Source organism: Petaurus breviceps, unplaced genomic scaffold (assembly GCF_028583685.1).
Source record: "Petaurus breviceps papuanus isolate PSGF00001 unplaced genomic scaffold, PetGlider_PUasm1.0 221, whole genome shotgun sequence".
Lineage (NCBI taxonomy): Eukaryota > Metazoa > Chordata > Mammalia > Diprotodontia > Petauridae > Petaurus > Petaurus breviceps.
In genome coordinates this window covers 9,021,421-9,045,548 of record NW_027185877.1, presented here as the reverse complement: position 1 = coordinate 9,045,548, position 24,128 = coordinate 9,021,421, and the positions used below count along the sequence as shown (strand labels likewise).

Sequence of the window (24,128 nt, the reverse complement as noted above, 5' to 3'; positions counted from 1 at the left end):
TTTTTCCTTTTTTCATCTTTGCTCTCTTTTGTGTAATTTTTGCCTCCTTATTGAGGGACATCTCAGAGACTAGATTCAAGTGTGGTGTTTCTACCTCTGTTAAAGTTACTAGCATTTTATAACAACTGGGAAATCAGAATTTTGGTGAAAAAATTAATTGGAATGATCAGGTCAATGTTTTTAGTGTCTTATTACTCTCTTCTTCACTGATTTTCTTATGACTATAAGATCATAATGATCATAAAATCATATTATTCACATAATCTTTTTCACTACCTTTCCTTTTCCTTTTCTTTTTCCTGATTCTCCAATTGTAGGTATTCAATAGAATTTCTAAATCCCACTCTGATCACCTCCCCCCTTATTGTATGCACAGATTATGGAAATTAAGATCACAATTTAAAGTCAAAGCCTAGTAAGAAAACTAAAACATATGTACACAGGAAGCAGAGCACTGGAGAAAATACTTAAGAAATATATAAATATATAGATACATGTATGTATCCTCATTCCTGTAAATACTTTCAGTTAGTACTAAAGAGTAAAATCATACTTCTGGAATTCATAAATCAGCAAGCATTTATTTAGTGCCTAGCATGTTCCAGGTAGTAGGCTAAATCATAAATGAAACAGCTTGTCCTTATAAAGTTTAAATTCTATAATGGAAGTTATAATTATATATGAAATATTAAAAACAAATTAAGAAACTCGAATATTAGATTATGAAGAAAGATCTTATTGTGCACTTTAGGGAGTACTGTTAAGGAAAAGTAACACTGGTAATTACTATTTTATCAGTGCTACTTGACAAGGTAAGAAGGCCATAAGCATGTTGTAAGGCAATAGTAAGAGATGAAACATATATTGTTTCAGAGGAACTGGGAGCTTCTAAGTAAGATGAATGGGAAAAAAGTTTAATTTATCTCTTCATCCTAACCTATAGGGCCTTCTGGAGTACCTTTCATCACCATTTTATCTTTCTTTCAAAGCCATCTTCTCTACTGAATGCTCATGCTTGGCATTATATAATGAAGACTGGATAATACAATACAATGATGTCAGCTGAGATAACTAGTAATTTCGTATTGTTTTTTTTCCCCCTAGCCCCAAGTCAACCTCCAAGGATTATTAGTTCAGTAAGGTCTGGTTCAAGGTACATTATCACCTGGGATCATGTCAGAGCAATGTCAAATGAATCTACAGTAACAGGATATAAGGTAAGTAAAAGAGAGACAAAATAAGTTCTTCTACACTCCTCTACATTTGTTTTTCACTCAGTTGGAAATAAGCACATTATGAGAAAAAGATGACTCAAGTCAAATAGTTCTAGTCTCTTTCTCATGCAAATTTTTATCTTGCATGGAGAAACTGATCATTGATATTTTTTCTTGCCTCAGCAAAATCCAGAGAGCTTGCTATTCTTGTTTCAGAGTAGAACTTCAGTTGAAATTAGTACTGCAATGTTCATTGAAATTAAAAAGAATTTTGAGAAAATTATTGGGCAATTCTTTAGCAAACAGGCATATGCAAGATGGATGGAATAATAGAATGATTCTTAGTCATTAGTGTGTTGCAATCCTAGGAGAGAATTTTGTAGTTTGGTTGTTTTGAACTTAGCAGTGATAAAGTGTCACTAATGTTTGTATAATATATAAGGAAGTTTTGGATGGATTGAAGTACTACCTCTAAATCAAAAAATATTATTTCAATATATCCCAAACTAATATTCCTCTTAAGACATCCCCCCATCCCTAGGCAAAGTGATAAAGTATAAAAATAATTTCTAATCCTTTGTAAAAGCACCAGTTTTATATTAAAATACTCCTGTACCTTTTGTTTTATGTGGGAAAATCATAAAATTCAGTTGTCATAGATATTACTGGACCACACAGAACCAATGGAAAAACCTTATTCTTGAGTTATATAAAATGTATTTTTTTCTCTTGAAAAATATAAAATGTAGTTTTTTCTCTTGAAATACAGCTATGAATTTGAACAGTTTAATGAAAAGATAATTTGCATTAGAAATTTTCCCCCCCTATTTCCAGCTGTATAGAGTATATATATATATATATATGTGTGTGTGTGTGTGTGTGTGTGTGTGTGTATGGTTTTGGAGCCAGAATGACCTGGGAATAAATCCACCTTAAAAATGTATTGTATATATGACACTAGGCAGGTCACATAACCTGTCAATGCCGTAGGAAACTCTCTAAGACTATACATGAGGAAAGGTGCTGACCCTCTTGGTAGAGGGAGTTTGCTCATCTGGTAGCTCCCTGTACTAATGAAATCATAAGTCCAGTACCTATTCCTATCCCTACCTCAACACCTCATTAAATATTACTCATTAATTTCACATATTTTGGTATTTTACCAGGTTCTCTACAGACCTGATGGTGAACATGAAGGCAAGTTATATTCAACTCATAAGCATTCAATAGAGGTCCCAATCCCCAGAGATGGAGAGTATATTGTGGAGGTTCGAGCACATAGTGATGGAGGAGATGGAGTGGTATCACAGATTAAAATTTCAGGTATGCAAGTCATTTTAGTACCATTAGGTTCAAAATGTTGATGTCATAATTCCCAAAGTATACAGCTTGCTATCTGAGGCAGTATGGTAGCAGATTCTCCAAGTGTACTGAAATGTTTAGGAACCCTTAGAACATTCTTAAAATCATGTGGCTTCCTGAGGGACAATTGCGATCTACCTTTTCATATTTTACTTAAATAGTCTGGCATTAGAAGGACACAGGGAACCTTAAGATGCATCCAAAATAGCACACACATACACACAACCCAAGGCATCTATAATTCACTGAGTAGCAAATTAATAAAAGAATTGCTTCATCATGTTAAAGTTTAAGTCTTTTATCCCTAAACAACATGTGACTTAGGGAAGCATTGCTTATCTCCAAGTATGTGCCATGGGATGACTCCTTCCTGTTAAATATTTACTGTCTTCAAAAAATCAGCTGAGATCCATTTGACACATTTGTCCACACTCTCAATTTTGGAAGGTTCCTTGGGAATTTAGATTAACTTTGACCATTAAAGGGTGTGCCCCAGTGCCTTCTATTAAAGAGTTTCTTAAACACTTCTAAAGTTCATATGACGCAATTATTAATGGCCTCTTAAATGTCATATAAAGAGTACCAATGCAGCTTTTAAACAATCCTGGAATTAATAGTCTTTTTTAAAAATTACACTTTATTGATTTTTCCTCTGATTTTCAGATTATCTACTTTGTTGTTGTTGTTGTTTTTTTTGATAAATGGTGCTTAATTTATTTTTCTAATTTTTTTAGTTTGCTATCCAAATAAATGATGTGTTATTTAACTCTTTTGTTGTTTTAGAAATATAAAGTTTCTCCTAAGAACTGCTTTATGTATAACACATACATTTTGTAATATTGTCTCATCTTTGTCATTTTGAGGATGAAATTTTCTTTTATTTCCATGATTTATTTTCTGATCCACAAGTTCTTTAGAATTTAGTCTCCAATTAATTTAGAATTTTTCTTCAAAGACCCTTTATTGAATAGAACTGTATTTCATTGTGATCCATAAATGATGTGTTTAGTATTTTGACTTTTATGTGATTTTAACGAAGTTTTGATGCTACAATACAGTCAATTTTAGTCAAGCTGAAAGGTTGAGAATATGTTTCTTTCTGTTCCCATTTATTAATTGCCAGAGATCTATTCTTTTTTTTTTTTAAAGCAATTGGGGTTAAGTAATTTGTTCAAGGTTACATGGCCAATTATTTCTGGGTGTGGTGCTAAGTATCTGAGCCTGGATTGGATCGCAGGTCATCCTGACTCTGGGGCCGGTGCTCTTATGCACTGAGTCACCTGACCACCACTAAGCAATTGGGGTAAAGTAACTTGCTCAAAGTTACACAGCCAAGTGTTTCTGGGTGGGTGCTAAGTGTCTGAGCCTGGATTCGATCCCAGGTCATCATGACTCTGGGGCCGATGGTCTTACTCACTATGCCACCTGGCCACCCCTAAGCAATTGGGGTAAAGTAACTTGCTCAAAGTTACACAGCCAAGTGTTTCTGGGTGGGTGCTAAGTGTCTGATCCCTGATTCAATCCCAGGTCATCCGGACTCTGGGGCCAGTGCTCTTACTCACTGTGCTACCTGGCCGCTCCGAGAGATCTATTCTTAAATTTAAATAATTTGAATTCTTAAATTAAATTCTTTCTTGTTTCTCTTTAGATTTGTCTAGCTCTGAAAGAAATACATTGAGATTCTTCACATTAATAGTTTTACTGTCTATATATTTCTTCCTGACATTCAATTATTTAAATTATCTTTTCCTTTAAGTATATGTATAAGTAGATGTATATAAAAGTATATAAGATATAGTATATAGATTCATCAAATGCTGAATGTCATATATGTACTTTGATTCATTATGACACCTTTAATCATAAAATACTTTCCATGCTTATCTCTTCTTATTATTTGCTATATATTTTTGCTGAAGCCATGATTGTTTCCTTTGCTTTTTTTAAAGTTCATATGAAGCATAATTAATTTTGCTCTAATTTCTCATTTTTAACTCCATGTGAATCTTTATATCTTAAGTGTATTTCTTATAAACAAAATATTGTTGGATTTTATTTTCTAATTCATTCTGTTAATTTCTGGGTTAGTTCATCCCATTCACATTCACCGTTATGATTATTAGTTATATTTTTTCTGATTGTCCTGTCCTCTTGTACTTTTTCTGCTGTTTGCACCCAATCCACTGTTAATAAATAATAAGAAGGTGGCAAAAGATAGGGAGTTTCCCTAACACTTGTAATCTCTAACTTGATTCATCTGTTTTGTCTCCTTTGCCTCTCTTCTCTTTTACTTGCCCAACTTGGATACCAGGATTTTATTCTTCCTTTCATTTCTTTTCTTCATATATTCTTAACACTGTATTTTTGGGGGAATAATTGTTATATTAATTGTTAACACAGGTAACATAGAAGGTGAGTTAGGTGGGGGGTGTCTAATCCAAGCATATGAAGACTTTCCCTGGCAAATGTGTAGATGAGAACAATTTATTCCAGCAGGCATGAAAGCAGCTGAAGCAAGAACTGTGGAGCTTGGTCAGACATAAAAAATGCCAAGATTATCCACTGCATCCCAGGCCATCGCCAATCATCTTGAATTTTGTTTTCCCACTGGACCTCGATGACTCTTCTCATGCTTCTCTTTCTTTTTGCATCTGAATGTCAAATTTTCTATTCAGCTCTGGTTTTTTTCATCAAGAATGCTTAAAAGTCCTCTATTCCACTGAATGACCATATTTTCCCCTGAAACATGATACTCAGTTTTACTGGCTAGGTGATTCTTGGTTTTAATCCCAACTCCTTTGACCTCCAGAATATCATATTTCAAGCCCTTCAATCCCTCAATGTAGAAGCTGCCACATCCTGTGTTATCCTGATTGTGTTTCCACAATATTCAAATTGTTTCTTCCTTGCTGTTTGTAATATTTTCTCCTTGATTTAGGAATTCCAGAACCTGGCTATAATATTCCTAGGAGTTTTCTTTTTGGTATCTTTTTCAGGAGGTGATGGGTGGATTCTTTCAACCTCTATTTTGCCCTCTGGTTCTAAAATATCAGGGCAATTTTCGCTGAGAATTTTTGAAGGATGATTTCTAGGTTCTTTTTGTGATCATGGCTTTCAGGTAGTCCAAGAATTTTAAAATTATCTCTCCTGTATCTATTTTCCAGGTCAGTGGTTTTCCCAATGAGATATTTCACATTGCCTTCTATTTTTTTCATTTGTTTGGATCTGTTGAATAGTATCTTGATTTGTAATAAAGTCACTAGTTTCCATTTGCTCCAATCTAATTCTGAAGGAATGATTCTCTTCAGTGAGCTTTTGAGATTCTTTTTCCATCCTGCAAATTCAGCTTTTTAAGGCATTCTTCTCTTCATTGCCTTTTTGAGCCTCTTTTGCCATTTGAGTTAGTCTATTTTTAAGGTGTTATTTTCTTCAGTCATGTTGTTGACTCTCATTTCATAATTTTCTTGCATAATTCTCATTTCTCTTCCCAATTTTTCCTCCATTTCTCTTATTTGGTTTTCAAAATCCTTATTAAGTTTCTCTGTGTCCTATAACCAACTTGTATTTTTCTTTCTTTTTTTGCTTTTTAGAGGGCAATAGGGGTTAAGTGACTTGCCCAAGGTCAAATGACTAGTTTTTGTGTTAAGGCTTTTGTGTCTGAGGCTGGATCTGAACCTAGGTCCTCCTGATTCCAGGGCCTGTATACTATTGACTGTACCACCTAGCTGCCCCCCAGCTCACATTTTTCTTGGAAGCCTTTGGTGCAGGGGTTCTGACTTCACTGTCTCCCTCCTGTTCCATGCTTTGATCCTTTTTGTCCCCAAAATAGGAGTGTAAAGTTGGGTTGCTCTGTTTGCTTTGCTTCCTCGTTTGCTCATGTTGCCACTCAATTACTTGACTTTTGGGCTTTTTGCCACAGTAGGCCTCTGCTGCCAGACAGGGGAACTTTGTCCCAAATTGCTGGGGTTTTCTCAGCTACCAAAGGTATTAGTTGGGTGCCCTCTCTGAAGGCTCCACATGTTCTGGCAAGCTGGTAACACACCCCAGGACTTCCATCCTAGACCACAATCCAGATCTAAGCAGGTTAAAGCAAGAGTGATTACCCCTCAGACTGGTCACATTGTCCTCCTACAATCTACAGGCCAGGCACTGAAGCTGCCACATGGTTGTGACTGCACAGCCACTGTGCCTCAGCTGCTTCTTGCCCCAGTGGCAAAAGCCGACCCCACTCGTGAACTACTGGATCCCGAAGTCCACACTGCACTGACCTCTCACTTTGTCCTGTGTTGATAATTCTGGAAACTGCCACAGCTGCTGGTCATCTGAAGTCCCTCCAGGCAGTGGCTGACTGGGCGCCCTGAGGCTAAGACCATCTGGTTCTCAGGGCTGGGGTCAACTCCCAGAGCACTGTGCTGGCCACTTCTTGCCAGCCTGCCAGGCTGTCCTCAGCAGGAGGTTAGCGTCTCTGTGTCATTTTGTGGGTTCTCTAGCTCCAAAGTTTCTTCAGAGTCAACTTTTACATGAATTCAAGGAGGTGAAAGCCAGAGCCCTGTGGAAGTCCTGTTTCTACTCTGCTATCTTGACTCTGCCCCCTGGAATTTGTTAAGCTTATAATTTTTACCTTACCTATCCTGTACTCCCTCTTAACCTCTTGCCCCCTTTCTCTTCTCCTCCCTCTTAGTTCCTTTTTGAGTTTAATGTATTTTCATATCTTTATCTCTGTGTTGTAAATTTGTTAATTATTGTTTCATATGAAAGTAATGTCCATTCCTTCCACTTCTTCCTCCATGTTTTCTTTATCTAACATATCACTATTATGTGATAATGTTTCTTCCTCTCCCTCTTTTTTCTTCAGTATAGTTCCCTATTTCTCACATTTCTGACTTTGAAAACCATTAAAAAGAACAAAACCATCATCTATCTCTCTTATTTAAATTTCTCTATGAGTGATGAAATTATTAGAATTCTGAGAAAACATTTGTTTCTTATTCTCCTATTGGAATATAAACTCACTTTTAGCATACCTTTTTAGTGTTTCTCTTGACTCCTGATTTTCTATTTTAAAATTTCTACAACATTCTGTCCTTTGATTTAAGAATGTTTGGAAACCCCCTATTTCATTAAAAGCCATTTTTTCCCCCTTGCTAGAGAAAAAAAATAACATTGATACTGATTTTGTGTTTAGGCTCAAGTTGGCCAGAAATAATTTTCTTTGATCTAAAAATAGTATCTAACAGAAAGAGGGACAGAGACAGACAGACAGACACACACACACAGAAAGACACACAGAGAGAGAGAGAGATCCACATTTGCATGCCCCTATGCCCTCCAATATGACTCTGCTCCAAGATGATTTCAAGTAACATAAAAATCCTATAGTCCGGGTTACTATTGAAGAATAGTTGAGTAGCCAGACCATCTGAACCCCTCAGCAGTAGAGTTAACAAAGAAACCTCTCTTGCATCAATTCTCAATGTTTAATTGATGAAAAGGGTGAGCTCTATTGAGTTAAGTCAAAGTTATAACCAAATGACTGCCCTTAGACAGGTCTTTAATCTCAGGGGTGAGGAAGGCAAGACAAGAGTTATGTTTGGTTACTATCCTTAATCTACTTCCCTAAGAAAACACTTACCTTTGTTTCTACTCACTTTTATCTTAAAGAAAAGGTCTGGAAAGATGGAAGAATATTATTTCTTAATATTTATAGATAAAGCAAAAGGGAATTTTATAAAAAGAATTATTCCCATACTCCCCCTGTGTTTGCTTTTTGCACAATTCGTTAAAAGGCTAATTTATACTTTTTAATTTTAAGATCTCAACTTTATACCTGCTAATCAGTTGCAAAATACATTTCTCTAGTTGGATTTTTCTACTTTAATGCAGGAAATATAACAACATGGTAATATGATAAATACTATTCTTAATGGTTTAACAGTATCCAGAGGGTTATAATAAGGTAGATGTATCTACTTGAGTGTAGAAAGCAGTGCAGTAGATAGAGACAAAACCTACTGTTCAATTATATTTAATTTTTAGTTATATTTACTGTTCAATTTATTGAACAGCAAGAAAATTCTATAGATTATGAGCAAAACTCTTCAGGATCAAGGCAGCCCAAGGTAATCAGAACTTGCTTTAGATGTCAGTAGATAGCTTAATTAGTTTTAGTCACAGCTATAACAGAATAGATATTGAGACTCTATATACGGATTCTCTCTTTAAAAAAAAATTATTTGTTTATTTTCAAATACTTTATTAACTTCTGATTTACATAACTCATTTCTGCCAGATTTTGAGTTACAAATTTTCTCCCCATTTTTCCCCTACACACTGCCCCAAAATAGCAGTCCCACAGGATATTCCTTCCTCCAGTTTACTCTCTCCCATACCCCTTTCAACTTTTCCAGTAGGGCATGGTAGATCTCTATGCCCCAGTGCCTGTATATCTTATTTCCCAATTACATGTAAAATAGCATTAATAACAGTATATATATATATATATATATATATATATACATACATATATGTGTGTATGTATATATGTGTGTGTATATGTATATATATGTGTGTGTGTATGTATATATATTTAAACATTTGATTTTAAAACTTTGAATTCCAGACACAAAAAGAGAGACAGAGACAGACAGACACACACACACACACACACAGAGAAAGACACAGAGAGAGAGATCCACATTCCCTCCTCCACATCCACATATATCTCCCACCTTTACTGGGAAGAAAAGCAGTTCAGTATAGGTTGTACATGTGTAGCTAAAGCAAAAAATTAACATAGTAGATATATTGTAAAAGACTAAGTATATTTCCCTCCCTCCTATCCCACCTCCCACTTGTTCTATTTTCTACTTTGATCCTGTACCTTTTCACAAGTGAGTGCTTCCAACTTCCCTCCCCCACCCCAAGCCTGCCCTCCTTTCCATCATCCCCCCTCTCATCCCCTTCCCCCCTATTCTCCTGTAGGGTGAGATACCCTATTCAGTGTGTATTTCATTCCCTCCTCAAGCTAAATACATTAAGAATAAGGTTGGCCCATTCCCTTTTGCCTTCCTATTCTTCCCCTCCATTGTAACCATTTTCCCTTGCCTCTTCTATATGAGATAGTTTACCTCATTCTGTCTCTCCCCATCTCCTCTCATTATATTCCTCTCTCACCTCTTAATTTCACCTTTTCAGTATCATCCCTTCCTTTTAAATTGGTCCTGTGCCCTCTGTCTATGTATACCTGTAAACATATATACACACATTCGCATATGTATTCATATGCCCATATACCGTCATATATAGACACACACATATGCATATATTCTGCTTAACTATTTTGAAACTTAGAAAAGTTTCATCAGTTATAATTATTGTTTTTCTATGTAGGAATGTTAATAGTTCAACTTTGTTATGTTCCTTATGATTTCTTTTCCCTCTTTAACTTCTCATGCTTCTCTTGCTTCTTGTATCTAGATGTCAGATTTTCTATTCAACTCTGGTTTTTTTTCAGCAATAATGCTTGAAAGTCCTCTATTCCACTGAATGACCATATTTTCCCCTGAAACATGGTACTCATGGTACTGACTATGTGATTCTTTTTTTTTAATCCCAGCTCCGTTTACCTCCGGAATATCATATTCCAAGCCCTTCGATGCCTCAGTGTAGAAGCTGCCAGATCCTGTGTTATCCTGATTGTATTTCCACAATATTAAAATTGTTTCTTCCTGGCTGCTTGTAATATTCTCTCCTTAATCTGGGAAATCTGGAACCTGGCTATAATATTCCTAGGATTTTTCTTTTGGGGATCTTTTTCAGGTGGTAATCGGTGGATTCTTTCAACCTCTATTTTGCCCTCTGGTTCTAAAACATTAGGTCAGTTTTCCTTGAGAATTTCTTGGAAGATGATTTCTAGGTTCTTTATTTGATCATGGCTTTCAGGTAGTCCAATAATTTTTAAATTATCTCTCCTGGATCTATTTTCCTGGTCAGTGGTTTTTCCCATAAGATATTTCACATTTCCTTCCATTCTTTCCTTTGTTTGGATCTGTTTAAACACATCTTGATTTCTCATAAAGTCATTAGCTTCCATTTGCTCCAATCTAATTCTGAAAGAATGATTCTCCTCAGTGATCTTTTGAGATTCTTTTTCCATGTGGCAAATTCGACTTTTTAAGGCATTCTTCTCCTCATTGCCTTTTTGAGCCTCTTTTGCCATTTGAGTTAGTCTATTTTTTAAGGTGTTATTTTCCTCAGTCAGGTGTTGACTCTCATTTCATAATTTTCTTGCACTGTTCTCATTTCTCTTCCCAATTTTTCCTCTACTTCTCTTATCTGTTTCTTAAGGTCCTCTATGGCCTGTAACCAGCTCATATTTTCCTTTGATGCTTTTGGTGCAGGAGTTCTGACTTCACTGTCTTCCTCCTGTTCCATGCTTTGATCCTTTATGTCCCCAAAATAGGAGTCTAATGTTACATTCTTCTGTTTGCTTTGTTTCCTTTGCCTGGTCATTTTGCCACTCAATTACCTGACTTTTGGGCTTTTTGCCACAGTAGGCCTCTGCTGCCAGAACAGTGGAGCTTTGTACCAAATGCTGGGGTTTTCTCAGCTGGCAGAGGTATTAGTTGGGTGCCCTTTCTTAAGCCTCTATATGCTCTGGCAAGCTGCTCACACACCTCAGGACCTCCACCCTAGACAGTTATCCAGATCCAGAAAGGTTAAAGCAAGAGTGATTACCCCTCAAACTGGTTGCTTGGTCCCCCTACACTCTGCAGGTCTGTGGCTGAAGCTGCCATGTGGCTGTGGCTGCACAGCCATGGCTCCTCAGCGGCTTCTTGCCCTGGGGGCAAAAGCCAATGCATCCCCCTAAAGTCCACAGTGCACTGATCTCTCACTTTGTCCTTTGCACCTATGTGTTGATAATTCTGGAGACGGCCACAGCTGCTGGTAATCTGGAATCCCTCCAGCCGGTTGCTGGTCAGGCCCATCCTGGGGCTAAAACTTCTGGCTTACGTGGGCCTGGGCTGGGCTCCCAGAGCACTGTGCTAGCCGCTTGCTGCCAGCCTGCTGGGCTGCCCTCAGTGGGAGGTTACCTTCTCTGTGTAATTTTGTGGGTTCTGCAGCTCCAAAGTTGTTCAGAGTCCCCTTTTACATGAATTGAGGAAGGTGGAAGCTGGAACTTCTTGGAGGTCCTGCTTCTATTCCACCATCTTGACTCTGCCCCCACTGATTCTTTTAATATAAGTATCATTCTTATATGGAGAATTGGAATTATTGTTCAGACCAACAAATTTTATCAAATACTATATTCTTGAGTCAAAATTTTGTGCATACTGATATTAGATAGTTGTAAAGGATTAAGTCTAGTCAAATTGTATCAATCTTAGAGTGAAAAGAGTGTTAAGAAGTAACAAGTGATTGAAGGTTATTTTGAACAAGAGCTTTAAAATTTTTTTTTTTTTGCTTTTTGGAGGGCAGTTGGGGTTAAGTGACTTGCCCAAGATCACATGGCTAGTTTTTGTGTTAGGTGTCTGAGGCTGGATTTGAGATCAGGTCCTCCTGACTCCAGGGCCAGTGCTCTATTCACTGCCCACCTAGCCGCCCCAACCTTTTACCATTTACAACAAATGTTACAATTTATAAATTACCAAAGAAAAAATAAAACACTAAATCCAGGTATCAGAAAAAATTGAATTATGGTGAAGAGTTTCCTTAGTTAAGTGAATATGAAAACATCTTAGAATACAAGAATATTGAGGTAGAGAAAAATCTGACAGAAGAGAAGCATTAAGAAAAGAAATAATCCTGTTGGGGAATTTCTCTACCAGGAGGGAGTTGACCTTTCTCCCACCCTGATATTGGAGGTCAAATAAAGTAAGTATCCAAGTTGAAAAGAAATTAAATTTATACTAAGGAATCTTGCTCACTTGTAGCAGCTTCAGTTTCCTAGGATACAGAATTTCAGATACAGTTACAGAAACCTACATAAAGGTTTTCAGGCCTGCCTAGAGTACATAGCCTATCAATAATAGCCTTCTGTGTGTAACAATGTTATGTAGTCTGATTTTAGAAAAAGTTTAGTATCGGAAGTCCCTAGATGTATGCTGGGTGCAACATTTTGGGGTTCACATTGAACAGAGTTTCTTGTATTTGGCCTAAACAGGATGGAAGTGGTTACATTGCATGCATAGTGAATCTATAGAAGTCTATGGAAGAAAAGGGGCAGGGGTTAATTCAGCCAAATTGCATGATCTGATAACAAGGTTGCTTTTCCTCCACAATGCCACTGATGTCAAAGATGGAATGCAACTCTGTCTTTGCAAGGATATCTGTCTATCCTTTTAAATGCTACATTGTAGCATGCAGCACTCCCATGTGTGAGCCAATCCAAATTAAAACATAATTTGGAAACATTTAATAAAATAATGTACATATTGATAAAATTCATGTTCATAATATATATATATGTATATATTCATTCGTTTCTTTATTTTTCTTTATTTTTAACAAGTATTTGAGTATTCTTGCCCTTAGCTTTCCTCCCCTCTACCTCTACTCTCATTCTTGCTCACTCTCATGACTTTGTCACCTCTGAAGAGTTATCCCAAATCTCTATTTCTGTCTCAAACCCATTCCCAAAGCTCTTCTCCTTTATTTCCATTTGCTTCCTATATTATCAACTAAGATATACCCCTGAAACTTCAAGTTCACATTTCATAAACAAAAGGATGTTTCCAAACCAAGCATTTGCATTGTGATATATAACAAAAAAAATTGTTGTAACTTTCTGTAATAGATCATTGTGTAAGACTTATTCAAATCCAAGTTAACCTAGAAAATAAGCAATGTCCCTAGACTTTAGACTGAAATTTTCTGTATTTTCTCCAATATTTTGTATCATCTACTGACAGGATACAGGAGACATACAGGAAAGCACACAAAGCACAAGGACATATCATATTAATGAGAATCTAAGCATGTATCTACTTGTCAAAAATAGAGAAAAAATTACAAAAGGAAGTCTACATTGTCATAAGATAATATTAGACAAGTGTCTAGGAAACCAGCTATCATCATCTTTAAGGTTATTTTTGTGTGTGTTTCTGTGTGTCTGTGTGTGTGTGTGAGCACTGTGGATGTGCATACAATCACACATGTGTATGTACATTTTGATCAGGGATGAAATTTTAACTTGGTAAAATTCACGTAACAAATCCCAAATTCAGGACTAAGATAAAAAGTATGCCCTGACAAGTTAATACTATTTTAAAAAATAATGACATTATCTAACTATAGAAAATTCTGGTTTTTATATATAATGATTGAACAGATAGAAAATAATATTTCCACAATAAAGGCATATTTTAGGAAATTTGTAAATACTAGAATATTCTAGGGTTGCTTTTGAGCTGATACAAATATCTTCATTCTTTTCTTTTTTTGCTGATACCTCCTTCATATATTTATTACTTTCCCTTTCATTGTCATGAACATGACTCTCTATGAAAAAATAAAATGTTCTGTAACTGAACTGAGCCTATGAAGGACGATTTGTCATAATTCTCCTTCAGACAATATTGACTTAATTTGATTTTCTGAGATGCAAAAGTATCAAGACTCTACTTAAATGAATGACCACAGAACTACATTACTAAAATACTTATACAAATTGTTCTTATATGTTATTGAATACTTTTGTGATTTTGTGGCATATACAAATTAAAGTGTAAACTATATATGTTTTAATGCAAATATGTATAAACCTTTAAAATAAATACAAATATTTTAAAATATTGCAACACTTCATATCCTTATCTATTACATAAGCAAATGTCAGTTTTGAGATAATATTTCTAAATCATTTAAGACAGTGACTGGTATCACATAGTAGGTACTTAATAAATGCTTATTTCCTTTCCCTCTCTTCCTTTCTCTTTCCTTTCTTTATTCTTTTCTATCTTTATTCCTTCCCTTCTTCCTAATTTCCCTCCTTAACATAATTAATGTTGACAGAGTTAATTTGTATTTTATTTTGAAAGGTCTTTTTTTCTGCTGTAATGCCAAGCAAAGGCAACTTCCCAAGGTTCAAAATACCAGCATAGGTACTCTCCATTTTATTTAGTGAAAAATTAAGAACAGAGAAAATCAAAATATGACGTCATTCAAAATACAGCATTTACCAAGTGTAATTCAATAATCTCCAAGTACTGCTCCACCCCTGGACATTACATTCATTTAATCAATCACAAAGTTCCTCTTCTAAATACTACTCCACCCCTAGATGTACCTTCATTTAGTCCATCACAAAGCCCTTCTTCTCAAATGGAGATTAGTTTCCAATCATAAGTAAAGTACATTCATTTGTTCAATCACAGAGCACAAAAAAAAGTTAAAAGTTCCCCACCCTTGGATTACAACTGAATAGGCCATCTACCCCAGAGTTTCAACAAGCTTAAGCACAGCATTTAATACCCAAAGAGAGGTCTTTTCTTCATCTTGACCTGGGGCAAGTTCTCAGCAATCTCTGTTCCTGGGGAGACAAAGCTTAGCAAGGCCACAAGATACATTGCCAGTGTCTTCATTAATTCATTTTCTGTCTGTGGAACAGTCCTAGGACCCCTCAAAACATTAGAAAAACCCTCTTCCAGGATTTCTGTAAACATACAACAAGAAAATCCTTCTTCAGGGCTTTTGAACCAACAGCAAGGTTCCAAGACCTCTGCAATAACAGGACTATCTTTCACCAGTGGACAAATCTGGCAAAACAACATCAAAACAGACAGACAAAGTACCAGCAAAACAGCCATGTCTCCTCAGTCCTTGGCAGCTCTGGGTGGCAGCTCTCAAATTCCTGGGCAATTCAAAGTTGCCCTCAGCAATCCTCTCAGTCTCTTTCTGCCTCCAAGATGCTGCTTCCAAAAAGTTCTTCTGCCTCTCTCTTTTCTTGTGTCTCTCTAAATTTTCGTCACCAGCTCCTCCCAGTTCAGGACTCTCTTTTCACATCAACAAGTCCATCCCACAAGTGGGATTCACAAGCTCTGGGTTTTAACACAATCAGTTTGAAAACCAAGCCAATACAGGGGGATCTTTATATTCCATTACTATTACATCTGCATAGGCATAACTATATATGTATGAGGTGTATGATGAAGAGTACTAGAATGATAACTACATTTTAAATTAGAGCACCATGATTGTGAAAAAGGAGTGAAGATTGACATAGCAAAGGGACTTGGGTTCTCCCCATTTTTCTCTTGTTAGCTATGTGAGCTTTGATATAATATTTAACTTCTCTGTGTTTCAATTTTCTTATTGGTAAAATAAGAATGTGCATAATATGTATAGTGCACACTATGGCATAGTGTAAAGAACACTGACCTTGTAGTTGGGAACCTCTGTTCAGTTTACCAACAATATGACTTATGTCAATGTCAGTGTCAAAGTTACAATTGTAGCAGCAAGCACCCCAGCGTTCCCAGGGTGGCTGCCAGCACAGGTTCTTGGATCTGCTTTGATAAAGGAAAGCAACTCAAAATGGGTTAACAAGCTTACTTTAATCAGTCAGACATATATCGTTTACCTTGTTCAGGGGAAAAAGGTCAGCACCCCGAACTTCAAAGTATACAGGCAGAATTATCAAGACAGAAACAGATCAAGTAGACAGCTTTCCAAACTGTCCAGCCATTACATCCATACCAAATCAACATCTGGGTTTCAACATTTGGGTTTTTCAAAGCCGGGGCTCTGGACAATGGCTTCCCAGAATCCATATCAAATCACAGAACACTTCTCAAAGTGAGCCCCAAAACAAAGCTACACATCAGGGCTTATATAGCCTTCTCCTGTCTCAGAGAATGTAACAACCTTATTGACTCACTGGCCAATCAAGAAGTATCTACTGAAAAACAAGCTTCCCACCCCAGGCTCCAGGTGCACTTTAGCCTAGGGGCAGGGAAGATCTTCAAATTTACATTCCCATTACAACAATCTGTAAAGATTTTAATACTGGCCATATCTACCTTACACCTAAAGAGTAATTTTGAGGATCAAAGGAGATGTGTACCAAAGCATTATATAAAATGTACTATATATAAAATGTCAGGAGGAGTAAAAGTACCATCTCATTTATTGAGAAGTATTTTTTTTTAATTAGAACAGTTTCACTAATACTCAAGAGAATGTGTCATTTTTCTATCTCACACATAACGTTCTCTTCTTTCTTGTAACATTGTCACCTCCCTGGTGCAGGCCCTTCATGACCTCACTTCAGGACATTTGGAGTAGTCTTCTGGTTGGTCTTTGTGTCTCAAATATCTCCCCATTACAGTCCATCCTCCTCCACTCATCTGTCAATCTGATCTTCCTAAAGCACAGATCCTCCCCTTAATTCCTTAAGCAGTAGTCCCCTAAAATCATCCTAAAAACCCTCTCTGAGTTTTAAGGCCCCTTCTTACCTTTTCAGTCTTACCCACCTACAAGATACTCCATTTCTCTATCCTATGAATTTTAACTGGCTATCCCCAAGTCTGGGATTCTCTCCCTTCCCATCTCCATCTCTTGGCTTCTCTGAATTCCTTTAAGTCTCAGCTAAAATCCTACTTTTCTGCTAGAAACCTTTTCTGATTCCCCGTGATGTTAGTACCTTCCCTCTAAGATTGTCTCCAGTTTATCCTGAACTTGCTTGTCTCCACCACTTTGAGGGCAGGTACTTTTTGTCTTTCTATCCCAAACACTTAACACAGTGACTGGTATATAGAAAATGTTTAACTAATGCTTATTGATTTGATTAAACAAGTTATTTGGCTAAAATTTTGTTTTGAATATCAAATGTTTTCCCAAATCATACTTTAAGCCCTTGGTTGTACTCTCTGGATAAAATAGTTTAATTTTTGAACAAATATTCCATTTTAATCAAATTGCTTTTTATGTAATAAATGTAATCAAATCAAAATATATACAGCTCATAGGATTTTAGCTCTAGAGCTTATTGGGTTCTTAAAGGTCATAGTGAAGTCCCCTCATTGTAAATATTAGAAAATTGAGACCACAGTGGGGAAGTGATTTATACAAAATCACACAGAGAGTAATAGGGTTGGAATTTTATTGCAGGTCCTTAGACTCCAAAACCAGTGCTATCACATTAAAGACCTTTAAAAAATAAAACTTTATTTATTTAGTGTTTCAGCCAACTCAAGATATGTGTACTTGTGGCAAAATACTCACTTTCCACTTGACATGTTTTCTCTGTGCAAAATGACTTGTGATTAAAACTGATGCCACAAAACATTACTTAGTTATCTATTCTTTGTATATCCATCTACTATTTTTGGGCTTACTAGGGATTTCTGGGCATGGAAGCACTTGCTTGTAGTCTCTACTACTGTTGGATTATACCATGAAAATGAAATGTTCCCTAGTTTACATAAATTATCTAACAACCAGCTAAGTTTAATGCCCAGCGTTGTGGGGCTGGCTCAGTTCATATGGGCACATCCAATCACTGGGCAAACAGATTTGTTTTAGGTTATGAACAAAAAAGAGCAAGGAATAATTAACACTATAAATAACACAATAATGAAAACCAAGTAGTCTTGGATTATATTCTCAAAGGTGGGATCCACATCTTCATAATGATGCTTATATTTCTACATCTGTATTTCTTTCCCACCCCAACTTATACTTGTGAAGTGCTAACACAGAGCCTGGAAAACCTTCATATACACAAATATCAAATAAGGGCCTTACTTACTAATATAACTATAAGTTTTATAAACATAAATGGATATACATCATATATAACCAAATGTATATTATAGCAACAAATATCAATTTATATTCCTCAGAGAGTAGGTAGCACTTGTTAACTACAAAATTCTAAGCAAAACCATTTCCTACTTATAATAAGAAAGTGATATTGAACTACAGAGGCCAGATATCATAGAAATCATTGCATTAGTACAGAATTGGTTGTGATATATAGACTGGTAAGAAACTAGTTTGAAAGGAACCATTTGATGTTCAGGATTTTCCTCATTGCGGATTGAATTATTGTGATACCTATTAATTAATTACAAATAACAGACTATGTTTACTTTCTAGGTGCATCTGAAGTTTCGCCTAGTGTTTTTGGCTTATTACTGCCTGCATTTGGCATCCTAGCTTTTTGGGAATTCTGATTGTAGTGGATATCTACTATCAATGTACAGCTGTGAATGCTCTTCAAATCTTTTAAGGACTACCATTCTTTCTGATTCCTGTGGCACTACCCTAACTCAAATCAATTACATATTTTAAAAAATTACCCTCATGGGTTACAGTAAATTCAGCAACTGAGGTGTCCAGGAACCCATTCATCTTTGGGATGTATACAAAATGATTTTTAACTTGTTACAATATGCCTTATAAAACTCTTAAACTGATCTGTGACAGTTGCATGATTTGGTCAATAGAGCAAATTAATTGTTAACATACACTAATATAGATTGTATAGTATGAGTAAAATCACCATCCAGGGGTGCTTTAATAACAAGTTGTGAAGTATACTAGAGATTGAAACAATTTATGTGATAAATGTAAGAATAACTTGGTCTGTTTGTATTCTATGTTTTTTGTCATATCTATTTTAGAATGGCCATATCATTCATGATACTTTGTTTCTAGAGGTGTAGTCAAAACAAAACATTGAATTCATCTTGTGGAGCTTTGCCCACCCTACAAATACACATTTGAATATTTGAAGCATTTTGAAAACAGTACAATTATGAAAGTTTTTTGGTGAAAGTATATACATTTGAATTAGCATTAGATTGAAATAGCATTAGATTTTTAAAACTAGAATGGTTTTCTAAAGGAGATAATTTAGGTTTTTTTGTCATAGTGATGATAAATTCTACTTTAAAGTTATTTTATTTTATGAAACTTCAATTTTGTTTTTTAGCTAAAATTTTAGTCAACCTTTTCATTTGTATATGGAGTTTTGACTTTGAATCAAATACTTTCATTCATTTTTTTTAAAGATGTGAAAGAAGACTGGCAATGAATAATTGTTCATCAGAAGCACAAAAAGGAGTCCGGTTACAGTGATTTAATAATATTATTTCTTTTTAATCCTTTATTCCCAAGTATTACCTTCCTTTAGTCAAGGTATGAAATTAGACAATTAGCTTTGGGTGTGAAAAGTTTTTAGTATTCTCAAAAATGATTTCTAAGAAAATTTACCATGAAAAAAAAAAAAGCTAAGGGACACCAAAACAGCATCGCAATATTTGTTTTGTTTTTGTTTCTTAAGAATAAATGAACTTTGACATCCGGCAGGAGCCAATAATGTTTTATGTTCTGACTGTGTCTATCAAGAGTTTTTGTTAATGAGTTTTTATTAATTGTGAGAAAAAAGAGCATTCTTTTATTTACCTTGGTAGACTCAAAATATTAAGTGTGAATGTGGAAGAAACTCACTGATAATGAATCAAGTTTCTCAAGTGATAGAGCTTCAAGAACAATAAAAGCTCTGAATCATATTTTACTAGCATATCCTTACTAGCTAACTAAACATAGAGTTTATCTTTTTAGGATACATTAAACAGTCATTAAAAATATTTATAAGAAGTGAAATTAGATCTATTACTACTTTACACCCCTTTCTTTAAATTGTATAATTTTGTACTATATATTTAAATGTAAATGTTAGAATCTTCATGATAACAATAGTAATATTGTATTCATTTGTGTCTAAGTATTTGTTATTAGATACTTTTTAATAAAATAGGTAAAATGTATAATTTCACACAGAGAGACCTAGCAATTTTAGATGACTACTAAGTTGCACAAAACATAAAATTGGTTGGGAGGGGAAAAATATCATCATATCTAAGAAAAATTAATACTCTGTAAGCTTTTTGCATACATTTGATTTTTTTTTAATTCTCTCTGGGTTTTCTTATTCCTATGTAACCCATTTGGACATTTTTATACAATCAACATTCTTTTGTTTAATATATACTTGCTTGCCTTTTTCTTATCCTGATATATGATGGTGAGGAGAAGAATTGTTTAGTTTTTTTTTTTTTGCATGGAATGAGTATAAAAGGTAAAAGAAAACAAAGAATTTAGGGATTTACAAAATTATTGTAAAGATTAACTAGTCCACAATAGCTCATATAATGATCATATAACTTCGCTTTGTTATTGTTTCACAAAATTATACCAATTTAATTGTGATCTTATGTTTAAACCGTTGCCAACCAAACTAATGTATTATCTGTTTTAAGACCCAAGGTTCTTAAATAACATTTATATAGATATAAACATATTTGTTGTTTCTTTATATTTCAGGAAAATGATATTCATAGTTTTATTTGATAATGATGATGCTTGAGTATTTTTTTTAGTTATTTTTTATCATTTTTTTCAATTGAGTATACTAAGACTGTGCTTTGTCCTTTCTATGAATGGAAATAAATTATAATGAAATAAATGTATTGTTGTTACCCAAGATGTAGCAGCTGTCCTTTCATTCAGTGGTTTTTTCCTTTTAAATTTATTTATTTTTAGTTTGTAATATTCAGTTCCACAAGTTTTGGAGTTCCAGATTTCTCCTCCTCCTCCCTTCTTGCCCCCCCCCACCCAAGACAGCATGTAATCTGATATAGATTCTACATATACCTTCACATTAAACATGTTTTCACAATAGTCAAATTGTAAAGAAGAATTATAACCGATGGAATGAACCATGAAAAAGAAGCAGCAAAACAAAACAAAACAAAACAAAAAGTAGAGAGAGAGTGATTAGTTTTCTTATAGCACAATAGTGCTATATTCATATACCACAACTTGTTTAACCATTAACCAAGAGATGGGCATCTCCTCGATTTCCAATTCTTTGCCACCACAAAAAGAGCTGCTATAAATGTTTTGTACATATGGGTCCTTTTCCCATTTGTATTATCTCTTTGAGATACAGCCCTAGAAGTGGTAATGCTGGGTCAAAGAGAATGCACATTTTTATAGCCCTATGGGCATAGTTCCAAATTGCTCTCCAGAATGATTGTATCAGTTCATTTTTTCCCACATCTTCTCCAGCATTTAGAATTTTACTGTTTTGTCATGTTAGCCAATCTGACAGATGAGATGTGGTACCTGAGTTGTTTTGATTTGCATTTCTCTAATCAACAGCCATTTAGAGCATTTTTTTTCATATGACTATAGATATCTTAATTTTTTTAAAGCAATTGGGGTTAAGTAACTTGCTCAAGGTTATGTGGCCAGTTATTTCTGGGTGTGGTGCTAAGTATCTGAGCCCAGATTTGATCCCCAGGTCATCCCGACACTGGAGCTGGTACTCTTACTTGCTGAGCCACCTGGCCGCCCCTAAGCAATTGGGGTTAAGTAACTTGCTGAAGGTTACATGGCCAGGTGTTTCTGGGTGGGTAATAAATGTCTGAGCCCGGATTTGGTCCACATGTCATCCTGACACTGGAGCCGGTGCTCTTACTTGCTGTGCTACCTGGCCACCCCTAATTTCTTTAATTTTAATATCTTTAATTTCTTCCTCTGAAAATTGTCCATTCATATCCTTTGACCAATAATTTGTTTTCTTATAAATTTGACTGAATTCTCTGTATATTTTAGAAATGAGGCCATTATCAGATACACTGGTTGTAGAAATTCTTTCCCAATTTTCTGCTTCCCTCCTAGTCTTGGTTGCATTGACTTTGTTTGTACAAAACCTTTTCAATCTAATGTAATCAAAATTATCCATTTTTCATTTTATAATGCTCTGTATCTCTTCTTTGGTCATAAATTTTTCCCTTCTCCATAAATCTGACAGCTAAACTATTCCTTGCTCTCCCAGATTGCTTATATTAAAAGCCTTATGTCTAAATTGTGAACCCCTTTTGACTTTATTTTGGTAGACGGTGTAAGATATTGGTCTGTGCCCAGTTTCTGCCATACTATTTTTCAGTTTCCCCACCAGTTTTTGTGAAATAGTGATTTCTTATCTCAGAAGCTAGGATTCTTTGGGTTTATCAAACAGTAGATTATTATAGTCATTGACTACTGTGTCTTGTGTACCTAACCTGTTTCACTAATCCACCACTATATTTCTTAGCCAATACCAAGTAGTTTTGATGATTGCTCCTTTGTATTAGGGTTAGGGTTAGGATTAGAGCCAGGAGGGTTAGAATTAGGGTTAGGGTTAGGGTATATGCCGGGAGGAAGAGAGGCAACAGGAGGCTGAGAGGCTGGAGCAAGGAGGCAGGTGGGTTAGGCTTTGGGTTAGGGTAGGATTAGAGCACAATTAGGGTTAGGGTTAAGCTTAATGTTTGGTTTAGGGTTAGGGTTAGATCTAGGGTGCAATTAAGGTTAGGGTTAGTGTTAGGATGAGGGTTAGGGTTAGAGCGAAGAGGCAGGAGGCCAGTATTCAATTAGGGTTAGAGCCAGTTAGGGTTAGGTTAGAGTTAGGTTTATCACTAGGGTTAGGGTTAGGTTTAGGGTTGGGGTTATAGCACATATAGGGTTAGGTTTAGACTAAGGGTTCGGGTTAGATTTAGAGTTGGGAGGCAATTGAGATCAGAGGGCAATTAGTGTTTTGACTGGTTAAGTTAGGGTTTGCGGTGAGTTAGTGTTGGGAGGTAATTAGGGTTAGAGACAGTAGAAAGGAGATGATTAGTGTCGATATCCGGGTTTGGCTTAAATTGTTGTTTTTTTAGTTTATATTTAGGGTTAGGTTAAGTGTTTGTTAGGGTTAGGGATTATGGTTCTAGGTAGGGTTAGCATTAGTTTTATATTCAGGGTTAGGGTTTGGTTTAGTGTTTTTTTTTGAGTAAGGGATAGGGTTAGGGTTAGCCTGAAGGTTTAGGGTTAGGTTTAGGATTAGGCATAGTGTGAAGTACACACAGGGACACAATACACACACAGACACACATAGTCACACAGAAACACACAGAAGCACATGCACACAGAGACATACACACACTCACATTGTATGTGAGACTAACACATACGTAGACATACAGAGTGAAACACTCAGAGACACAGAGCCAAACAGAGACACACATAAACTCACACAGGGACACACACAGACACACAAAGACAGATACACATAATGCACACAGATACAGACATAGACACACACAGAGGCACAGACACAGAAAGACATAGAGACACACACTTACATACACAGACAAACACAGAGATACACATATAGACAGACATAGACATTTACAGAAATACACCCACTCAAACACATAGACATACAGACACACACTGTCACAGACACACAAAAACAGACACATAAACTCACACACAGACACACACACAGAGACACACAGATATGTACATAGACCTACATATGCACAGAAATACACACATACATACCCACACACAGAGACACATAGACAGACACACCCACTCACACAGACACAGAGACATACGCACAGACACACAAAAGACTCCAGGGGCACATACAGACACAGACACACACAGTCACACAGATACACACACAGAAGGAAAAACACACAGAGACAGACATACATAGTTACATACAGATATACA

General features: G+C 35.8%; 1 protein-coding gene across 2 annotated transcripts in view; it reads left to right on the top strand.

Moving 5' to 3' along the window:
- Nucleotides 1-21,066, top strand: part of CNTN1 (contactin 1) — a 337,786-nt gene extending 316,720 nt beyond the window's left edge. For both annotated transcript variants that reach the window (XM_069094831.1, XM_069094830.1), the window contains 3 exons: nucleotides 1,105-1,217; nucleotides 2,381-2,537; nucleotides 18,675-21,066. In XM_069094831.1, coding sequence (XP_068950932.1) covers nucleotides 1,105-1,217; nucleotides 2,381-2,537; nucleotides 18,675-18,751 — 347 coding nt within the window. In that variant the 3' untranslated portion in view covers nucleotides 18,752-21,066. The remainder of the gene's footprint in view (nucleotides 1-1,104; nucleotides 1,218-2,380; nucleotides 2,538-18,674) is intronic.
- Nucleotides 21,067-24,128: the final 3,062 nt, after the last annotated feature.